The 23,338-nt window shown below is 34.5% G+C and overlaps 2 protein-coding genes and 1 long non-coding RNA gene across 4 annotated transcripts; 2 read left to right on the forward strand and 1 right to left on the reverse strand.

Moving 5' to 3' along the window:
* Positions 1 to 9,286: 9,286 nt before the first annotated feature.
* Positions 9,287 to 11,054, reverse strand: LOC109188470. Its single transcript, XR_002055429.1, has 3 exons — positions 11,035 to 11,054; positions 10,576 to 10,577; positions 9,287 to 9,377 (listed from the first exon to the last, which is right to left on the reverse strand). It is a non-coding gene; the product is annotated as an uncharacterized LOC109188470 (long non-coding RNA).
* On the forward strand, positions 9,791 to 18,476 carry LOC109188468 (kinesin-like protein KIN-14F). The gene is made up of 18 exons (XM_019339167.1): positions 9,791 to 10,172; positions 10,303 to 10,476; positions 12,781 to 12,944; positions 13,076 to 13,216; positions 13,398 to 13,757; positions 14,053 to 14,121; positions 14,200 to 14,421; positions 14,576 to 14,657; positions 14,740 to 14,835; positions 14,937 to 15,116; positions 15,228 to 15,334; positions 15,446 to 15,624; positions 15,726 to 15,890; positions 16,191 to 16,444; positions 16,546 to 16,709; positions 16,793 to 16,921; positions 17,008 to 17,711; positions 17,869 to 18,476. The coding sequence occupies exons 2-18, from the start codon at positions 10,332 to 10,334 to the stop codon at positions 18,098 to 18,100; spliced, it is 3,393 nt and encodes a 1,130-aa protein (XP_019194712.1). The 5' UTR covers positions 9,791 to 10,172; positions 10,303 to 10,331; the 3' UTR covers positions 18,101 to 18,476.
* A 683-nt stretch (positions 18,477 to 19,159) lies between these two features.
* Positions 19,160 to 20,612, forward strand: LOC109188469. 2 transcript variants are annotated; one of them, XM_019339169.1, is made up of 2 exons: positions 19,160 to 19,454; positions 19,583 to 20,612. In XM_019339169.1, exon 2 carries the CDS (start codon positions 19,594 to 19,596, stop codon positions 20,458 to 20,460), a length of 867 nt encoding a protein of 288 aa, XP_019194714.1. In that variant the 5' UTR covers positions 19,160 to 19,454; positions 19,583 to 19,593; the 3' UTR covers positions 20,461 to 20,612. The 2 variants fall into 2 exon arrangements, with proteins under 2 accessions (XP_019194714.1, XP_019194713.1); XM_019339168.1 differs by having other exon boundaries at positions 19,160 to 20,612.
* The last annotated feature ends 2,726 nt before the right edge of the window (positions 20,613 to 23,338 follow it).

The following is a 23,338-nucleotide window of genomic DNA, read 5'->3' on the forward strand; positions in this document are numbered from 1 at the left end:
TATTATTATTATGTATACCCTTACGTCATTTTATATGTTAATCTAAACAGCTAATTTTTTTAAATATCTTTTTACCCACCGTTGATATAATTCGCTGGTCAAATCCGTTAATATAATCCGCTAACGCAAATCGCTAACTGCTGATTGTCAAACAAGGACATTGCGAGGTAGTTCTCATTTTTTGTTGTGAGATTTGAATACTCTCTTTGTCAACAAATCCCTCAAGTAGTTAATTTGATTGGCTTTATTAATTACATTTTTTTAATTTTTTCATGATATTAATAAAATACTTGGTAAATAAATATATAACATTATTTTGTATTATAACTTTGATATTTAATTAAACAATAGTGCACAAAAAAGATAATAGACAATGTAGTGAATATAATCAATTGATGAATTTGAATGTAAAGAATTTTTACATTGGAGAAATATAAAGACAATATAACTAATAAAATTATTTCTCTTAATTAATTTATTGATAATGAATAATTTTTGTTTTAATAAAGACATTGTAGGGATAATGTAGCGAATATAATCAATTGATGAAATTGAATGTAAAGAATTTTTATATAAAGACATTGTAGGGATAATGTAGCGATATAATCAATTGATGAAATTGAATGTAAAGAATTTTTATATTGGAGAAAAATAAAGACAATATAACTAATGAAATTATTTATCTTATTTAATTCATTGATAATGAATAAATTTTTTTTTGAATAAAGACATTGTAGACACATAATTCTAAATTAAAGAAATGTATATATATGCATGTATTATTTTTTGTTGTAGCTACTAAATTATTATTTAATTTAATAAGAGTAAAATAGAGTACTAATTATGTCAACTTTGATTGGGATGAAATTCGAACCTAAGACCTTTCTTATTGAAATCAATAAATAAGTTAACGGTGAACTAACAGAAATTAACGAAAAATATAATATTTAACGGAAAAGTTAACGAAAAATCATATTCATTAAGGATAAATTAGTAAATCTTAAGAAAAAATTAAAATCTGATCAATCTGATCCATTCATTTGATTACAAAATTTGACCGCCATTTTTTCTACCCATTATAGGCCTAACTCTCTTGGGCTCTTATTAGTATAGTAGATAGTAGATTTTAGTATGTGCCTTATGTACGAATGCAATCGTTATGCGTTGGACCCGTGTCCAGCATGCTTGCTGGACACGGGTAACAGTGTCGTTAGGCACTGTTATCTCCTTTTTTTTTTTTTTTTTTTTTTTTTTTTTTTTAATTTCAGACCGCTTCATTGTAAGAGTATATGTTCATAATTTTATTACTATATGTTAATAACTATACATTCATAACTCCATAACTGTACGTTCATAACTCTATAACTGTACATTCATAACTCCATAACTGTACATTCATAACTCCATAATTGTACATTCATAATTTTCGAAGCTCTATGTTCACAATTTTAGAGCTCTATGTTCATAATTTTATCACTATATGTTCATAATTGTAAGTTCATAATGTTAGAGCTCTTTGTTCATAATTCGATCAATAACTGTACATTCATAATTCCATACTGTAGATTCATAATCTCATAACTGTAGATTCATAACTCCATAACTGTAGATTCATAACTCTATAACTGTACATTCATAACTCCATAACTGTACATTCATAATCTTCGAAGCTCTATATTCACAATTTTAAAGCTCCATGGTCATAATTTTATCACTATATATGTTCATAATGTTAGAGCTCTGTGTTCATAATTTCATAATTGCATAACTGTATATTCATAACGGCATAACTGTACATTCATAACGGCATAACTGTACATTCATAATCCAAAAAATAAATAAATAACGCCGTTAACGGCAAAACGCGCGCGATTTTTTTTTTTTTTAACTAAATGACGCGTTTTTTTAAAAAAACGACGTCGTTTTGGGCCCGTGTCCACAATTCAATGTGGACACGGATCCAGGGCATAATTTGCCGTATGAATGTACCTAAATCCTATTTGGAAAATAAGTAAATATATAACCTATGGTGCGTGCAGGGCGGGAGAGCGATAGATAAGAAAGCATTTGGGGGCCGGGCATGCATGGCTTCATAATAAAGGGAAGTCAAAAGAGGGACCCAAACAATGATATTTTTCTAATGCCAGGCCAGCCATAGCTTTAAACTTAGTTTAATTTTGTCAAAAAAGGCAGTTAAAGCAGAATGAAAATTGTTAGGTTAGTGATGCTCCTGGCCTGGCCTGCTGCTATACACACTCATTGCCCCCTTGTGGATGCCTCTTTGGGTTAATAAATCTTCCCCCCACCCACTTACTTAAAGTTGCACATCCATATTGTTATTGTCCAAAACGTTGAATCCTCAACCTTAAGGACCTTTTATGCCCTGACTGGACAGAGCATCTGGAATGATGTAAAACCATAGTAATTCAGTTAAACAGAGAGGTTAGACCTTTGCTTACATCGAACAAGTAGTCCCCTCACTTTGAGAGGTTGCTCCCACACTGTTGCTGAGGAGACTCGATCACTTTGAGAGGTTGCACATCCATATTATTTCTTCATTGTGAGCATGAAACATGAGGCCATCAAGTAATTTAACAATGTTGTTGTCGATCGAATAGCACAACTCTAATTACCCCACAATTGCGGAGGAATATTATCTCATTTTAAGGTCCTTTCATTTCCTTTAATTACTTTTCTTTCTTCTTTTAATGACAATTTGTTTGTCAAGTGCTTTCGCTTCTAACGAGACCACATTTTTTTTCGTAGCAACTTGCCAACATCTAATTTTATCAGTGAATCTTCAAAATAAAATATTAAATGTCATGTTATGTCATTTTCTGTATGTTTAATTTTCTATTGTTGTAATAGAAGTCAATAGTCCAGATTTTGTATTTCTAGCCATTAAATTGTGGAGTTGGACTATGATTTCTGTTGAAGAAGAGATGATGAGGTAAAATTATATTTCTAACTCTAACCAACTAAGATATTTTAAGGATAACAATAAATTTTAAGGTTATCAAATCAAGAATTTGACCAATTCGGTTAGATTACTCCAATGTCACATCATACTCTTAATTAGAAAAACATGCTTTACCGGTAGTCGTCACTCGTCAAACCTACAAGAAAATAATATGATATTCTTATTTTTTTAAAAAAAATATTAAAATACTTTCTTTAATATAATTTTTTAATTTCATGCGGCAGAAAGGCCATTGCCCGGCCATTTGGCTTACTAAAATTTTTAGAGATTATTTATATAATTCTAAGATCCAATAAAGTAACAGTTAAGCTAAGCTAAGTTCCTGTACATACAGGTACAACAAAATAATTTGATGGTAGCAAAGCATTCATTGGTTGACTTCATGACTGTCAACATTTAGAAGACAGTGTTTAGTGATTTCAATACAATGTCTAAGCACTACATTAATCATGATAAGATTATAATTATGCTGTTGGAGACTTGGAGGTATATTGGATGCCCTTAACAAATGTCATAGTGTTTTTTTTTTTTTTTTTTTTTTTTTTTTAATATATACATTAGATTTCTCAGCTTATACTAAATTAATCTTAAACTCTAACAAATATCACAATTACCGACTAAAATTTGAAATGTCCACATCAGTGGTGGGTTTAATTTAACTTTGTTGCTACTAATACATACTTGTGATTATGCATGTATGTAATAGTTAAAGAAGGTTGCAACCTGATTAAATATTTTGGAAGTATTTGGTTCTTGTATGTCTTTAACATTTTATTTATTGATATGATCTTGTTTACCTAAAAAATATATTTTGGTGAAAATAAGAAAATTGTATTTTTCTATTTCATTTATATTTTAAAAATATGAACATAAATTTATAACAAGTTATTTCTTATAAAAATAAATTTTTAATAATGATATTAATTATTAATATTTTTACTAAATAAAATTTAAATTTAAAAATAATAACTATTATTTATATTAAATTAATATTTATAATAGATATAAAGATTAATAATAAGTACAATAAAAAATGTAAATAAATAATTTTTAACTTGTACGAAGTAACTTATAATAAAAATAAATAATATAGGTTGGTTAAGATTTTTATTGTTTTGCCTAGCTCAACAAAACTCACATTTTAACAAGAGTAGTAAATCAAGTTCAAATAATAACTAGACAGATGGTGAGTCAACCAGCTCACTTGACACCGTACCACTTAGAAGAAGAGAGAGAACTGAGCATAAAATAGGAATCCGAAAATATTTTCGGAGTAAAAATCTCATAAAACATTTTTTACCAAAATGAGTTATTTTTCTTTTGACTATAATGAATACTTTTCATTTTCCATTAGTAGTCAAATTAAACGGTGAAAATTTCAATTTGGAAGTTCTGAATTGATTTCCTAATTTACTCTAAATTAGTTTTAGCATTGCTGTTTAGACCTTTAAATTTAGAGTGCGAATATGAAATGATAATATGGATGGCTTAAGAAAATATACTTTCCAAGATTGATTTTGGTGTTACAAATGTTGATCGAATTGAATGTTTAATTTGGTGCTTCTATACCTCGTATTTTGTCACATATGTCTTCCACTTCTTGAGGATGTTGTTGTGATTTTTCTTGACAGATTTTCTGGTCTGCATATATACATTCACCAACTCCATCAAATTAAACCAAAACTCTATGACTTTGCCTTTTTCTTAACCAAATGCTACGGTTGAACCTTATATGTCGACTACCATATATCGTCTAATGCGCCTTTAGCGCTTTTTCAAGCATTCGGTGTGACAAATCGCAATTCTATGGACTTTTTCAAACATCATAACTTCTCTTATTATTATTATTATTTTATTAATTTATTAATTGTTAATGGACTTCAAATTTTAGATTAATTAGTTTGTGTTTTACCATGCCCCATTGAAGAATGAACTTAATTGAGACATAACCCCATCTAGGGGTGTCAATGCAGGCTAGTTTGCCCCACAACGAGTTGAAATTCTTGCGAAACTTTACGAGTTGACCTGCAAAGTTTGTGGGTTATAATTCCTCAACCCTAACCCGCCTCATACGGGCCTATGAGCCAACTTCAGATTTTTTATTTTTATTTTTTAACTATTATAGTATTATCCTATATTCTAATAATTTAACTTAAATAATATTAGATTTTTCCGTGTTTAGAAATAAAATAAAAAAAAAAATTAATTGTTGTGAATGACCTTGTGGTCTTGTGATATTCTTAAATAGGATGTCATGAGTTTGAGTCTTATTGAGGTGAGAAAATTCTATATTATAACAGAGTCAGTAATATTCAAACTTTGGATCAACTCTAACCTATTCCATCACGGGATGGTTAGGGTTGGCTCGGGAGTTTTTGGCTCATACCACTTTTGACACCCTGCTCCCATCATCGTTATTGTTTTCTACCTTAATTTAGTTTATGATTATTATTCCATCTAATTCATTTTACACGCCAATCATTTTCAATGTTTAGAAGTCAAAGGAAAAAATCAGTTTTGGTCTTTTAATTATACCCACATTGTAGCTAGACTTGATCTTTGAATTATTAATTTTTATAAATTGTGCTTACTTTTATATGTTTATAAATCAACTAAATTTTATATTTTATTAGCTCATTTTAAACTTAACATTGTATATTTAAGAGAACCTCTTACATAATAGTTTTAAATTATATAAATTACGTCGGAACAACCCGTTAAAATGAGAGGCTCCTTGTGCGCAATAAGCAAATTAAAAGTCTATTTTCTGTTTATCAATTGAGTCACCATTATTTACCTCTACATAAACTGTCGGGTCGGGGTGTGAAAGTGCCGGCAATGTGGACGATTCCACCTTTTGTCACAAGAATATATATACACATTGTATTCAATAACACCTGCTAAATTAAATTAGCATATAAAGGCAGAGTAATTGTAATTAAGTAACTTCAATAGACTCTTATTGAACACAACATGAGAGTTAAAGGTGGTTAATATGGTGGGTGCGGCGTGGTTGACCAAATATAAAGTGTAATGTCAGCGTAGAAGTGAAGCCATAGGGAGATTAGTGAAAGTAGAAAGTGAAAGTACGTAGAGGTCCCCATTATGGTTAAAAGAAGCATGAAAAAGGTTTGCCTCTTAAATCATTTGAATGGGAGGGATCCAACGTTCTTCCACACACTACTCACTACACTAAAGTTGTTTTTCGACCCTTTTCTATTTCAAAATCTCCCAACGTTCACTATTTAATTACACTATACTAACTCTCACCAATTCACCATTTATATTCTTTCATCATTTATTATAGGGAAAATGACACTTCTTCCCCCTGAGTTATATACCTATTACATTTTTTCTCCATAAATTATTGAAGTGGTTGTTTTTCCCCCTGAAATGTTATATGGACATATTTACCCTTAAACTAAATATTTAATTTATTTTTTTTCCAACAAATTATGACCATAATTTGGTTCAAACTAAACAAACACTATAGCAACCAAACCGAAATATTCCAATTACAATTTAGAATCGAAATTCGATATTTAGAGTTTATTAAAATCGTGAACCGGAACGGACGGTTCATGTTCCGAACTGAAAAAATAAAATACATTTATTGTTGAATTTAGACTATTTTAAAATAAAAAATAAAATTTTAAAATAAAGACGGTTCAAAATCGCGAATAAGATCCGGAACCGCCGGTTCACGGTTCAAGATTCAATTTTTTTGATACATAATTTTAATAAATTGACATTTAAATATTGGGTTCTAGATCTGAATTATAACCGTAAACTATTAATTCAATTGCTTTAGTATCCGGTTCAATTCAAACCGAACCGTGGTCATCCCTACGTATAAGCAATAATTTGTTGGAGTAATAAAATAAATAAAATGTTTACTTTAAGGGTATAAATGTCAATTTAATATATTAGGGGGAAAATGCACCACTTTTAGAATAATTGAAGGGGCTAATGTGCTTACCTAAATAATTGAAGGGGAAAAAGTGCTATAAGTATATAACTCAGGGATAAAAAGTGTCATTTTCCCTTTATTATATAAACACAAAAATGACGTTGATCTGTTATACGTACTCTCATTTTACTTTTTACTTTTTTATTTGATGCAACGAAAATAATATTATACGTATCTCACTTTTTACTCTTATCTAATTTATAGTCTTACTAACATGACACATTTTAATTGATCTAGAAGAAAAAGAGACATGTTATTTTTATCTTTTCATTTTCTTCTCCCAATATGCATCAAAAGTTTTACTTCTTCTCCCAAAAAGTTGAATCGATTTCCAATCCTGACAGAGCATTTGGGAGGATGTAAATCACAATGGCTCAATGGCTTAGCAAATATGATCAAATATCGATATACACAATGGATCTATCCACTTAAGGCATAATCCCCACATTGCTGTCGCCAAGTTTGAACCTTGGTCTCTTCTTCCAAATCCTGCTGCATCATCGAAAGTTTTAATTCTCGAGAGTACATGTATAATTTTTCTTATTAGTTTTACCAGAAGAATGATTCTATTTTTTATTTGTTTTATCTATATTTTTGTTTTTTCTTCTTCCCCTGTAGGTTGCCTAACATTAATAAATATACAAGGGTACTAGTATTTTATTTAATTAATGGTATTTTTTAAATTGAAAAGTAGAGTAAAATGTTTTTATATGTCAATATTTTTGTAACAAGGTTCAGAGAATCCTGAGATTAATTTGGATCTCACCTAATTGTTTTTTATGGCAATTCATTATTTATTCATTGTATGAGATCTATGTTGTGGGCATTGCACAATTGTCATCCTGGGATTGAAACAGTTTTGCTTTGGAGGGGGTGGACTGCTAGTTGTACTCATTTCAGCCATTTTCTCCACTTTAAAGTGGACATGCAACAATAATATTTGTGCATAAATTTTAAGTTCTAATTTTATTTTATCTTGAGGCCTCAAGGTCCGACAGAGTATTTGAGAGAAATTAAATTACAGATCTGTATAAGGTATTTGTTCATTTTAAGCATAATCCCCACATTATCGTTATCGAAATTCAAACATTGGTCTCTTCTCTCAGATATTATATACTGAACCATTGAGTTAAACTCGTGCAAACAATGTGCAACTAAGCTGTTACATCTATATGTTAATTGAAATATATTTTTTTCACTGCAATAAATAAAGAGGGTGAGAGGCATATAGAAATTAAATATTTATCCACCTTTAAAAAAAAAAAAAAAAAAAAGAAGCTAAATGCATCTTTTATTTGAGAAAGTAATTGGAAAATGGGCATGAATCCATCAACATTCATCAATTCAGCTAGATCTTGCCGCCCAGTCCAACGTTCGGAGGGCCCCACTTGTCACGTCGTATATCCCTCCTCACCGCTCGCCACGTGGCAGTATGTCCCTGTTGCCCAATTCAAACGTCACTTAACTCTAGTCTACCCCCATTTCTTCCTACAACCTCGGAAATATTATCCCAACAAGAATAGTCAAGTAAATAAATTGAAAATATTCTTGTATTAAAAAATTATTATGAGTTTAGTTTTTGTTAACTTTCTCAATCAAATTCGTTAAATAAAATTTTTAGTATATTTTATTTTTTTTCTTATGTGGTTGGTAGATTATTGTAGTAGAATAAAATTTACTCTGTGCATTTTCAGTTGTTATATAATATTAAACTATTAAAATTTTTCAATGCACACTTTTAAATAGTAATTATGATTTTTTTATCACTTAATATTAATTATAATTAAATAAATTATTAGTAATTACAAAATTTATTTTAATTAATCAGTGAAAAATTCATCAATATCAATAAAATATTGTCATGCGTCTCAATAAAATATTGTCATGCGTCTCGCAATAATTTTTTTATGACCATTGAATTGAAAATTATATTTTAGATAAATTTTTATATATTTTACGATACTATCATTGAAATTAGTGACATATTAAAGGAAGAAAGTGTGACATCACTTAATACAAAGTATTGACATGATAAGGTGTCTTAGTACACCGTAAGGTGTAAACTTTTCTAAATATGAAGTTATAAAAAATGCTAAGAAATGTAACTTTTAAGAAATATAGTTAAGAAATTATTACATTTTCGTATCTTCAATATTTATTAGCACAAATTCACTGATTCTATTTCTTTTTTAGTTAATGTTAATTAAACTTGACACACTAAATATTACTCTGTATTAGAAATTTTACACTATCTTATCTTCTTTCCAAAAGGTTAAACCCCAACCCTAAGGGCCCCCAACCCCTCAGTCCGACAGAGCATCTGGAAGGATGTAAATCATGGTAACTCAACTGAACATGAACCACAGAGGCTAAACCTTTGCTTACTGCGCACAAGGAATCCCCTTACTTTGAAAGGTTGCTCACACACTGCCGACTCGATCCCTGGTCATATCAGTCATCTACCACCTTATTACCATTAGAAGTTAGACTAAATGTTAATCAGTCAACAACTTTGAGCTATCACAACATGAATAGTGTGTCACATTTTGTTAGGTGAAGAAAGAAATCTACAACCATTACCCAATGCCGTGCACTAGATAAAAGCATGTATGCCTTGTGATCCTAATCGGCAAAAACAACAAGCTTAGATTACTTATAAACTTACCAACTGATCAAATTAAAAAATGTCAATAAATTAAATTGTTCAACATTGAGAGTCAAATTTAAAACATTGTGGTTAATTACTCACGTAAATAATGTGTCATATATTTACAATATTGTGATTAATTTACAATATTTGAGTATTCAGTATTCAATTCAGCGGTCTAAATCCGAAACAAGGAGGCGAAGACGAGAGTGGAGAGACTTTCAGTTTCTTTTTGTAGGGTATCTTATTATCACCTTATTTTAATTTACGCCATTCTTGATTCTCCTCCCCGTTCTCTCTCACTCTCTCTCTCTCTCTTGCCTGGCCTGCATTAAATGATCTTCTTCTCTCCTCTTGGGCGTCCAAAATTCGAATTTGCTTTTCTTCTTGTTTACTAAGTGAAGAACACGAGAAACCCGTCGTCGTTGTACGTAAAAATCAAGAAACATCAATTCAAACTCCCCACGCGATCCATCCCCAACTTTCAGTTCACTGGATCGAATCAACCACTTTCTCTGTTAGTTCTAACTTCTCCAGCTTCCACTTTTTCTGACGCCGGCGACGACAAAACCAACGTAAGTATATTATATTACTGTTCTTGTCTTGTCAGTATCCCAGATAGATAAAATATATCTAAGAAAAATGACAAAGAAACATATATAGGTTAATTTTCTGTGCTGTTAATGGGTGTTTGCGTTGTTGCAGGCCGGCATAAAAAAAAAAAAAAATTAAAAATGCCGCAGGAAATGAGCAACTTGAGTTCTGCATTTAGCAATTACAGTAGTCCTGGAGGGAAGTTGAGAGGACTCAAGAGTTTGCTCCATTCTGAAGATACCTTCAATGACCTTGACTTTGCTCAAAGAAAAGCTGAAGAAGCAGGTTAGTTCTGTATTTTTTTTTTTTTTTTTTTTTTTTTTTACTTCCAACAAATAAAAAATAAAAAATAAAAAAAACTGATAAATCAGCATTGAGGTTAACTGCTATATATGAAATACTAATGCACGTATCTGTTTTATTACTTTGAATGATTTCTTAACTTGACAATTGAGTTGGATAAAAATACCAATTTCGGCAATTTAGATTTTTTGGCATTTGATTTGGGTATCAATCTTTTTTTTTTTAAACACCTTTTTATATAATTAATGATCTTGTGAAGAAATAAATTGAGAAAGTATAATACAACACTATGAAAGTGTAATGACATTTCTGTTATCGTTTCGAATGGGTAATTGTAATATAAATTTATGTCTTACTAAAAAAATAATAATAAATTTATGTTATATTAAAAATAAATTTGTATGTATCAGGTAAACAAATTTGAGAGTGCGTAATATAATTTGGTGTGACCCACGTACCCACTTGTCACCTTAAACAACGTAAAGTATATTTGATGCAAGAAATGGAAAAGGGAAAGGTAGGAAAAACAGGATTGTCCACCAGAATCATGACTCATGAGGTTGATTGGGTGATTGACTAATTGAGGTGCGCGGGTGGGGCGTAATGTTTGAAAAAAAAAAAGGACTGGTCAGGGTGCGAGGCTTTTAGAGTCGAGAATTCAACCTTTTGAGAGAAGAGAAAAAGAAGTTCAGATCAACAGGCTACAATGCTGAATCTTTTGTATGTCCATTCATGGCGTTTGATACCTCACTAAATATTGTCATTATTGGGACACTCCATTCAAGTTAAATAGGTTGTTATAAGTTCGACTCTGAACGAGAGTAGTCAATTGACCTTCTTGATTTGAACTAGTTAATTATAGACAACCTAGCTAGATTGATTTACCTATTTGTAACTCTTTATCCACTAAGATCACAATGCACAATTTAACCATACATACCCTTACCTTCGATAGTGGGTTTAAATTTTCCTAATTATTCAAAAATAAAAATTGTCCTTACCACTTCCAAAAAGAAAAAAGAGAAAAGGAAATCTCATCATCATCATCATGGGTTGCACCGCTGCCACCTAACTTCAAATACACTCCACCAAAAAGCTTTATTTCCCTAACCAAAATTAATATGTCGAATGTCGATTACCTTTGTGCGTTATGATCAATTAGTTGTCAAATCAAAGCCTTACTCTTCATTATAATTCATAATTAATCATGTTAAATATGGGAAGCTACTGTACATTATATTTTTATATTTTGAATTTTGCACCTTAATAATAGTAAGTATTTATGAGATTTATGATACGAAGTTAATTGTACTAATCAAATTATGTATTTGCGTAGGATGATTTAAGATAAGAGAAAATGTATGATGTACTAAGAGTGTATACTGTACATTATTTGTTATCAGGTTATATTCAATGTTGTTTGCATTAAAAATGTTGCTTTAGTTGGAAACAATTTTACTTGATTATTAATTATGGGGTGAAACTGGGTAATTTGTAAATAGTTAAAATTATAAAAATTTGGAGGTGTGTGGTAAATAAATACTATCAAACATTTGGGCAATTTTATTTTTATTTTTATTTTTTAAATTTGATCAAATTTAGTTATTTGACTTATCAAACATTTAAAATAAATACTATGGTCCTGTTTGGTAAATTGTTGTTAGCTGATAGCCGATTGCTGTTAGTTGATTGAGTTAATTAGAGGATATAATTAGTTCATAACATTAGCTGATTGTAGACATGTGTTTGGTAAATTAGCTGTTAGCTTATAGATGTTTCTTATAATTTATTTTCTCAAAAAGCTAATAGAAAAAGTTGTTTTGAGCAGTTTTTTGAATTTTAGCATTTTAAAGTTACAAAAAGTTAATTAACCAAATACTTATATTGATTTTTTAACCAAGTCAAACAATTAATACTGGTTAAATAAATTAAAATTGGCTGATAGGTTAACTATTTTACCAAACAGAACCTTAGTAAATACCAAGGAACTATTTGTGAAAGTAATTTTACATGTAATCAATTATCAACTAACAGCTAATTTATCAAATATTTTTCTACAATCAGTTAATTCTATCAACTAGTCGAGCTTACTAATTAAATCAGTTAATATTTATTTATCAAACATCCCCATAATTTGTTCCCCTGCGGCGCAAATATTTATTTATCAAACATCCCCATAATTTGTTCCCCTGCGGCGCAAGTCTCTAAAATAAAACCAAGAAGACGAAAGAAGAAATTTGGTATTGAACTTCATACGAAATAAAGAACTTTCTGATTAAAATGCAGCTGCAAGGAGGTACGAGGCGGCGGAGTGGCTGCGTCAGATGGACCACGGTGCACCAGCGGTCCTCCCCAAAGAACCCACTGAAGAGGAGTTCTGTTTGGCTCTTCGCAATGGCCTCATTCTCTGCAATGTCCTCAACAAAGTCAATCCCGGAGCAGTTCTCAAGGTACCCTCCATCATTCTGCCTGGATATGAACAGAAAGTTTGTCACTTTCAAGATTTTGTCATCAAATAATGATGGTTTCGTTGTTTTCTTGATCTTTTTATTAACTATAATTGTTCTTTTGTGCTTGAAAGGTGGTTGAAATTCCAATGGTGGATGTGTCCTGTGAGGGTGCTGCCCAGTCTGCTATCCAGTATTTCGAAAATATGAGGAATTTTCTTGTTGCTGTTGGCCGAATGCAGCTTCTTACGTTTGAAGCATCTGATCTTGAAAAGGTTCCGTTTTTATGTTTGATTATTCCTCATTATAATACATTCAGTCTCTATGCAAGGATAATGCTATGAATACTCTTGTTATTTAACAATGAAATCCAGATTGTGGAATATCAAATGTGATCTTAATTGGTAGAGTGCTATTAAGTTTGTGTTGAGAGGTTTAAAATTTGTGAATCCATAGGGTGGCTCATCCAGCAAAGTTGTGGACTGCATTTTATGCCTGAAAGGGTACTATGAATGGAAGCAAGCTGGAGGAATTGGAGTTTGGAGGTATGGTGGAACTGTGAGGATCACATCATCCCCTAAGGCATCCTCGTCTTCATTTGCTGGCAGCGATAGCGCGGATGAGTCACTGGATGATTCTGAATCGTCGAATTTCGAACAACTACTCGAGTTTCTGCAGCTACCTAGTGAATTCTCGGGTGAAGAATCCAGTGCAGCCAATGCTATGGCCTTCCTCTTTGATCGCTTTGGTCTTAGTCTTCTAAAAGCTTATTTAACGGAACGAAATGGGATTGAAGATTTGCCTTTGAATTCAATGGTAGGTAAGCCCAGCTCAATTTCTTCGGTTAATCTCCTATAAAATGTTGTACACTTTTCAAATTTAGATGCTATGGGCCAATGGCCTTGTGGTTTAGTGGCACCAAGTTGCTCTCCATATGGGAGGTTGTGGGTTCTCGCCCCTCAGTGGAGGCGATATTGACTCTTTGTGTTTCAGTAGGTTGTGAAAGAAGTTATGAACAGATACTGCATTGTAACAGAGTCAGTAGTACTCAAAAAAGATGCTATGGAACAAATTTTCTATTCCGTTTAGTTTAAAGGTGGAAAATTTGTAGGTGATTGATGCTGTGCTAAGGAAAGTGGTAAGGGACTTATCTGGATTGCTGGTTTCTCAAAGCAATCAGGTACGTTTATAGCTTTATGGCTTATTGTTGTCTTATTGCGTCCAAATAAATTCATTCTTCTCTTTTCATCACTTGCAGCTTAGAGTGTTACTCAAGCAAATATTGGGCGATAACTGCAGTCCTATATCAAGATCTGAATTTCTGGAAGCCATATCTAATTACCTTAGCCACAGAACGAGTTTGATCTCAAGTGATATCTCCAAATTCTGCATTTGTGGTGGAAAACGTGAACTCAGCTTGCATAGCATCAGTTATTCTGCTAGTAATGAAGTAGTCGATCTTCACCAAAAAGAGTTGGAGGTATGACTATTAACAAATCTAGAGAAACTTCGATCATTACTGTAATAGATTGAGGAGACTAAAAAAGAAGAAGAATCAAGACTAATTACGAAACTAATTGAAAATATCGTAGTTCATTTCTTATCATTTATTTATTATTCTATAAATATTTCAGGAACTGAAAAACTTATATAGAAGGACGAGGCTAGAAGTCCTGCATTATCAGTCTGGATGGGAGGAAGAATTTAGACGGTTTGGTAAGACACTAATATATTATCCTTTAGTTCTGAATTTAAAAAGTCGAACTTTAACAATATGATCCCCCACTCGACCTCTCAGAGCACCATATTAAGGGCCTTGAAGTAGCTGCTGATTCTTATCACAAAGTTTTGGACGAAAACCGTCAGCTCTATAATCAAGTTCAAGACCTTAAAGGTGAGTTTTTTTTTTTTTTTTTTTTTTTAATAATATTCTCAAGTTTAAATTTTCCCTTTACCCAAAGTTTAAGTTTTTTTTTTTTTTTTGGTTCTTGCCAGGGACCATTAGAGTTTATTGTAGAGTGAGGCCTTTTCTGCCTGAACAATCTGATACACAGTCCAGTGTAGATTATATTGGAGAAAATGGAGACATCATGATAGTCAATCCTCGTAAACATGGCAAAGATGCGAGGAAGATTTTCACTTTCAACAAGGTTTTTGGAACTCAAGTGACTCAATGTATGTCTTTCTTTTCAGCTTAGTGATTTCCTGTAAATCATTCTGAAGCTTTTGGAATGCTACATATGTCGAGAAGATTCTCACCGTTGATTTTGTGTTTTCTGCATGCAGCACAAATATATGCTGACACTCAGCCGTTGGTTAGATCCGTTCTTGATGGTTACAATGTTTGTATTTTTGCGTATGGACAGACTGGCTCGGGAAAGACATATACAATGGTAATTTGAAATTACTATTCTTTTGATCCAATACTTCATAAACATGAGCCTTCTAGACAGATTTCTGAATTCTTTATATTTCACATTGCTACATTTCTTTCATATTTCCAGAGTGGCCCGGATATGACTACAGAGGATAGCTGGGGTGTGAATTATCGTTCATTGCGTGATCTGTTCCACATTTCACAGACTCGAAGTGACATTATAGAATATGAAGTAGGAGTACAAATGATCGAGATATACAATGAACAAGTGAGAGATCTATTGGTCATTGATGGGACTAATAGGAGATATCCTTATTCTTTTTCTTGTCTCTTTTAAAGTCATTGCCCATATATATATACATATAGATTAATGAAGTTTTTATCTGTGCTACCTTAACAATCTTCACATTAGACGTACGCAACAATTCTCAACTTAATGGCCTGAATGTTCCTGATGCGAGTCTGATTCCAGTTAGATGTACCGAAGATGTTCTTGATTTGATGAAAATTGGACAAAAAAACCGTGCTATAGGTGCCACTGCTCTAAATGAGCGGAGTAGCCGTTCTCATAGGTATGCTTGTCAAATTGTTATCAATGTTGAGCATATAACCATTAATGTGCAATCTAACTATCAGCTTAGGCTTTTAGTTGAGATGGAGCACATGCTTCAATTTGGTATCAGAGCCAGACCAAAGGTCACCCGATAAGCGACTACGGTCCACGTGTTGCTATCTAACTATCAGCTTAGACTTTTAGTTGAGATGGAGCACATGCTTCAATTATCAAGAATATATATATATTCCAGTGATATCCACAAACATTTGCCATTGATTTTCACTCAATATCCCATGCTTGTGATGCCATTTTGCAGTATTCTAACGGTTCATGTTCGAGGAAAAGAACTGGTATCGGGATCTATATTGAAGGGTTGTCTTCACCTAGTTGATCTAGCTGGAAGTGAAAGAGTGGATAAATCCGAAGCCGTTGGGGAAAGATTGAAGGAAGCTCAACATATAAACAGATCGTTGTCTGCATTGGGAGATGTCATATCTGCTCTTGCTAAGAAAAGTTCGCATATTCCTTATCGAAATAGCAAGCTCACTCAAGTATTACAAGATTCTCTAGGTACACTTTCTTACAAGATTTCTTCAAATTTAATAGGTTGATGCAGAGTTATGTGAATGAAGCATATAATGGTGTTCCTGTTATCTTCGATCTTTTTGTAGGAGGCCAGGCGAAGACCTTGATGTTTGTGCATATAAATCCCGATCTCAATGCATTGGGAGAGACAGTCAGCACTCTGAAATTTGCTGAGAGGGTTGCCTCTATTGATCTTGGGGCTGCTCGATCTAGCAAGGAAACGGGTGAAATTCGAGACATGAAAGAAGAGGTCTGAGTTTTCGAATCACTTGATCATACACCTTCTATATCTATAAGAAGTTGACATTATTTTGCATTTTTGGATTGATTTAGATCTCGAACTTGAAGTTAGCGCTCGAGAAAAAGGAAGCCGAACTTGAACACTTGCAAAAAGGCGTTAACACTAGAGGCGCAGCATCACCTCTTCGTATGCATAGGAATGATGAAACTCGAAGCACTGAGGTAACACGTATTACTTTCAGCTACAATTATTGCCTAAGTATGATCAACTTTTCACCGATTTTTATTTTCACAAAACTCGATTTCAGGTCAGAAGCTCTTCCTCGGGTAAACAACGAAGGTCGCCTTTCCCTTCTAAGTTTATAGACAAGGATTCTATACCAAAAATGTCGTTAATTACTGAAGAGGGACCGGTGCCCTCAAATAAGGCAAGATCACCTTCTCCTCCAGTTAGAAGGTCAGTATCGACTGATAGAGGCGCCCATATCAAGAGTAGGATCAAGCCCGAGACGAGTGAAAACCCGCCAGTTATGAAACTACCCTTTCCTGCTAGAGTTCCTGTCACCGTCAATAAGTCTCTTACGGGTGTACCCTCTATATTTCCATCGTCGGGTAACTTGCAAGGACCTCATGGCTCACGAGGGTCGTTGAAGCAGGAAAACATCACCGACGTTCTTTACAGCCTCCAAAGGATGAATGCGGGGAAAATTCAACCAGACACCGAACAAGAGCAGTTTAAGCAAGTGCTTAATGTAAGGCAAGGCGGGATTAGAAAAGGCAAACATGATGGCAAGGCAAAGGCTAAGCATCAGTTATCGACTAAAATACAGATAACATCAGATGTTTCTGTGATGTTGCTATCTGATGGGAGCTCGATCGATGAGGCTCAGAGAAGTGATGCTTCCGAGGCCGAGAATGACCACATACCTGTTGGATCACATGCCGGTACCATAAGGATGATGAAGAACCTCCCAAGGAGTTTCTCAAGAAACTCTCAGAATGTTGAACCAAGGTATCATTATTGGGCTAGAGTCACTCAATTGGGTTATAATGCACGCTAAAAGATTGAATCCAACCAATTAGCTAGTCTAAACCCATATATTCTTGCTTATTTTTTCAATGTGGGACTCTTAACAGTTCTGATTGGTGAAATTTTATCATATATACAGGGAAATGACACAGAGAATGGAAAGCTTATTGGATAAACCGTCATATAGCAATAATAGCATTCTACCTAATATTAAGGAGCCAGGTATCTCGTTTATTCCTGAATTAAGAAAACCCAATGACAAACCTTCAAATGGAACCAGCACCCTAAGGAGTGCAAGAGAAGTGAACAACTCATCGGCTCCTGAGCTGAGGAGGAGCCGATCTACACCACGAGGGAAATTTATGGTTTAACCATGAGAAAAATTTTCATCTTGAGGCCATTATTTTGGATCCATTATATCACACTTGAGAGTTCTTGTACAGCCTTTCTTATACTTATACTTTGGAGCCCTTGCCCCGTACGCACTTAAAGAAGGTTAGGATGTTGAAGTTGTTGGAGTTTGGAAACAATCATTTGGCTCTTAAGCCGAGTTTAAACGTTGTGTACTGTATTTAAAGCTGTAGTGTGAAACTGTCGCATTTTAGAGCTTGTTGGTGTGCATAGATACAAAGTTTTGTGTTCTTTTACTTGTAGAAAGGGTAGAATGAAAAGCCTCTGGAAGATGTATGAACATGGAAAGTGTTTTTATGTGAAAATGAAAGTAATGGGAGATCATCAAATCTAGTATATGAGCTTTGCTGCTGGATTTACAGGCTATTCTTGATTACATTTTGTTTCTAGTCAATCAACTGTCCATATACAATGTATGAGGTATGAAAACTCCTGATTTTTTTATTTTTTTTTTTGTCAGACCACGAGGTGTCCTAAGTAGGCCCTAACTGTAGGAGGCACCTTTAACCCTGTACTATACTCAGACTAATCCCTGTTTGCACTGGGCTGGCCCAATTAAGGGGCAAAGTACTGGCCAGATTGGTTTTTCCATACTTAATTGTCCGCCCTGACAGCTTAGTTGGCTCTTGAGTGATAGATTGTGGATAATGACACAAGATTGAGTCCTGATAGCTGCAACGTGGGAGTTACATCCAATGTGGTTTAGATACCGGTCCTCCTACCTAATGGACTGCTGAGTCACTGTGATTTACCCATCCACTATCTTGTCGGGTCAGGATGTGGCAGCCCTAGGGGCGAGAGAATTGTGCCTTTTGTGGCAAGAAATTAAAACTCCTAATTTATGTTTTTTTTTTTGAAAGAACTCCTAATTTATGTTAATTAACTACAAAATACATTTTTTAGTTATTTAGTTCCTAATGTAAAAATAAACAGATGCGCAAGATCAGGAAATGCACAATTAACTTTTCACTAAAAATGCAATATAAATATAAAAAGAATAATACAGACAACCTGGGTTGGGAAACAAATCCATCCTTGGATTTGAACAATAATGCATAATCACCTGTCTTGTTCTCCACCCAAACCCCATTTTCTTTCACAAATTTTTGTCTAGAATCAATCCTATAGAGACAGGTTGTCCAAGAACAAATTGTGTCTGTTCTATCATCTGGAAAAAGAAATCTGTCACGCGAAATTGATTGTTCATAACCTGTTTGATTTTCATGTCATACCTTTTGTATTCATGTTGCAGAAATTGATGAAATTCAATAACTCCTGGCTCCTGCATGGATTCATGATATCATCTTTTACCAGGTGACATTCATCTAATTTTGTGTGTTCTGATGGGGATCAAACTTTTATGGGGCTTGAACATAAGAATATGTGAGAGATGTAGATTTTGTTGAAAAAGTAAATGAGAAATTCTCAAATTTCTATGGCACAATTGAGACCTATGAATCCGAGACGAGAAGATCAAAAGGAAGCAGAAGAGAGTGCAACAGATCAAAGCTATGTGACCTGTATACACCTAGCCAAAATTGCAGATTTGCTCCGAACCATCACAATAACGTGGTCGAAATCTTTGATAGGCCACGCCCTCTCCATCGTCGTGGAAAACCCTTCAGAGGACAACCACTACACATGCAAGATTGACCTGAAAACCTGGCAGTTTTGGGGGAAGAAGGGCCTCAAGTCCTTCAATGTAGATCAAGAACGTGTCGATGTTTACTGGGATTTCAGGGCTGCTAAATTCTCCAGCAGCCCCGAGCCCGATTCAGACTTCTATGTCGCATTGGCCACGGGAGGGGAGGTGGTCATATTGCTAGGTGACCAAAAGAGTGAGGCCTTCAAGAGAACCAAATCGAGGCCTCCCGTTGTGGATGCAACTTTGGTGCACAAGAAAGAAAGTGTGTATGCAAAGAGATGCTTTTGCACCAGAACCATGTTGGGGAGAGGGAAAAGGGAGCACAACATCATCATAGAAACCGACCTCTCGGGGCCTACTGAGCCCGAGATGTGGATCAGTGTGGATGGGATAGAGTCGGTTCGGGTGATGAACCTGAACTGGAGATTCAGAGGGAACGAAACGGTGATGGTGGATAATGTGGCAGTGGAAGTGTTCTGGGATGTGCATGATTGGATGTTCAATGATGATAGCAGCAGTGTTGCAGCAGGGCCAGGGGTTTTCATCTTCAAGCAAGGGAATGGTGGTAAGGGAGAAGGAGAAGAAGACAATAGCCTTCCTCAAAAAAGCTGTGATGATTCACAATCCAGGCCACCTGAATTCTGCCATGTTTTTTATGCTTGGAAAACTGAATGATCTGACCAACAATGTGGCCTGCCCCTCCCTCATGTTGTTCTTGTCACATTCTTCATGTAATGCCCTTTTATTATTATTATGCTCCCTTTGGGTTAGCACTTTTATCACATTATGAAAACAACATTGTATGTGCTAATGTAGGTTGATTAAATGGATTTCAACCCTTTTTTTTTTTAATTGATTTACTGATCATACGTTTTTCTCATTACGGATGGATTGAAATTCTTAGCCTTATTATTTTAATTTGAAATAGGTTCTCCAAAATTGTTCCTTTTTTCAAGTTTGCATTGGGACCATGCACATGAGTTGAATTTAGTTTGTCAAAGTACACAATTGTGGGGTGTTTGGTTAAGAAAATATCATATATTTTTTTTTTGAAACAAAACGAACCAATCTCATTAAATTCTCAACAAAGAAGCAATACACGAGGTCGGGTGATTACACCACGACCCCAGGACAGACGGAGAATGGATTGCCCGTGCAAGAGCATGAACGATCTGATTAGCTGACCTCTTGATATGGCGAACTTTGACGTTCCCAATATCATTAGCAATTGTAGAACATTGCTTTACAATGGAACCAACATAAGAAAAATCAACACAACGAGAATTAAAAGCAGTAGAGACTTTCAAACAATCCATCTCTAGAATTACATTATTAAAACCTAGGTTCTTGATCCATGCCAACGCCCGTTCGACCGCGGTAGCTTCTGCCAGCAAGGGATCACGAATCTGCCCCAACCTACCACCATGCGCTGCGATGAAGTTGCCGCCATGATCTCGAGCCACCACGCCGAAGCCCGCCCCATTCGCAAATAGTGCGGCGTCAACGTTACATTTGATCCAACCACGAGGAGGTAGGCTCCAAAGGGACGTGGATGCGACACTCGAACAGCTTGCATTAGTATGCGAACGCAGTGGATCCCATAGGCGTTGTAACGCTTGGACTTGCTTATGAAGATGGTCTCGATAGATTTCGTCTCCGCCTTCCAAACCCGGTCGTTCCGCGCACCCCACAAGACCCAAAAAATCGCTGCCATGCGTACCGCTTGCGTTGTGTTGGCGACTCTTATCACTGCCTCCATAAAGTCTTGAATAGTCCGGCCTCTTAGTACCTCATCCTCTTCCCAAATCTGCTTCGCAATAGCACACTCACACAGCAGGTGTTCGATTGTTTCCACCGGATTGTCGCAAAGTGGGCAGCCCCCACCAATCCATACTCCGCGACTCTTCAGGATCTCTTTGACTGGGAGAATGGCACGTGCGCACCTCCATAGTAGGTTCTTCACCTTGGGAGGGATCGGAAGTTTCCACAACAGCTGCCACTTCGTGAACCCCCCTGTCGTCAGCATCTCCCCATTAGAAGCCGTGAGCAAATAATATCCTTGCCGGACAGTGTAGACTCCCCGTATATCACCCCTCCATCTCCAGGAATCCGGGTAATTGATCGAGATTGGTGTTGCCATAATTCTGGGGACATCGCTCTCCACAAAGAGATCTTTTAGAATCTCCACATCCCAATCGCCTTGCGCCGTGAGAAGCCCGTTTATAGTCGCCTCTTTTAAGGCTTCTATGCATGGGGTGTCCAAAGCCGGTTGATCAACTCCGCGAGCCACGGCCAGCCCCAAACTTTAGTTTCTGCTCCATCGCCAATACGTCTGGATACGCCTAGTTTCAAAAGAGGTTGACCCGCCAACATGCTACGCCATAAGTAGCTTGGGTTATTGCCCAGTTGTGCCTCGAGGAAACTGCAATGGGGAAAATATTTTGCCTTCAGCAGACGAGCAACAAGGGAATTCGGATAAATTAAAAGCCGTCATCCCTGTTTTGCCAAAAGCGCCAGGTTAAATTCATGAAGACGTTTAAAGCCCAAACCTCCGTATTTTTTAGGGATAGACAGTCCCCTAAGTCAAAGTGGGCAGTGCAATTGGGTCCCTTAAGTGAAAAAAAGCTCCATTCAAGTCTCCTAAACCTGTAAAATTGTTCAATTAAGTCCAATATGACTTGTTTAACAAGTTAGATCGATATGGTGCTAACACGTGTCCTTCTTATTTTATTTTTTAAAACAAATGTTTTTTTATTTATTAAAAATTAAAAATATTATTTATTATAAATTAATTAATTAAAATAATAATAATAATTAAAAATTAAAAATTAAAAATTAAAAAAAAAAAAAAAAAAAAACAACCACCGGCTGTCTGCACTAGACAGCTAGTGGCTATCTTCCTTCTTCACGGTCGTCTAAGGAAGGCGGCCATGGACGTCTGGCCGTCTTCCTTAGACGGACGGCCACGGCGGTCCGTGAAGAAAGAAGACAACCACCGGCTGTCCGGCGCGGACAGCCGGTGGCTGGTTTTTTTTTTTTTTTTTTTAAAAAAATTTAAAGTATTATTATTATTTTAATTAATTAATTAATAATAAAATATTTTTAATACATAAAAAGTATTTATTTTAAAAAATAAAATAAGAAAGACATGTGTCAACACTATATCGATTTAACCTGTTAAACAAGTTATATTGGACTTAATTGAACAATTTTACAGGTTTAGGAGACTTGAATGGAGCTTTTTTCATTTAGGGGATCCAATTGCACTATCCACTTGACTTAGGGGGCTAATTTGACACTTTTTCCTATTAACTAACTCTAGTTATGTGAGACCCATTTTCAAAAGAAATAAATAAAAAAAAAGTATGCTTACTCTTTGTTTAGTTGAGATTTTGAAAATGAGATAGGGAAATGGTCAAATAGACCTTCAAATTATATTTAAAAAATCAATTAGACATTTGAACTTTTTAAGGTTGCAATTAAACACATCAACATTTCATTTTGTGCAATAAAATTCAAAAATTCATTAGTGACCTGCTATCACAAGTCAGTA

This window comes from Ipomoea nil, unplaced genomic scaffold (genome assembly GCF_001879475.1).
Source record: "Ipomoea nil cultivar Tokyo-kokei standard unplaced genomic scaffold, Asagao_1.1 scaffold1421, whole genome shotgun sequence".
Taxonomy (NCBI): Eukaryota; Viridiplantae; Streptophyta; class Magnoliopsida; order Solanales; family Convolvulaceae; genus Ipomoea; species Ipomoea nil.

Coding starts and splice junctions, on each gene's coding strand:
- LOC109188469 (XM_019339168.1), top strand. CDS start 19,555: ATGAGAAATTCTCAAATTTCTATGGCACAATTGAGACCTATGAATCCG.
- LOC109188468 (XM_019339167.1), top strand. CDS start 10,332: ATGCCGCAGGAAATGAGCAACTTGAGTTCTGCATTTAGCAATTACAGT. Junction 14,422..14,575: donor TTCACCAAAAAGAGTTGGAG/GTATGACTATTA, acceptor TAAATATTTCAG/GAACTGAAAAACTTATATAG. Junction 16,445..16,545: donor AGTATTACAAGATTCTCTAG/GTACACTTTCTT, acceptor ATCTTTTTGTAG/GAGGCCAGGCGAAGACCTTG.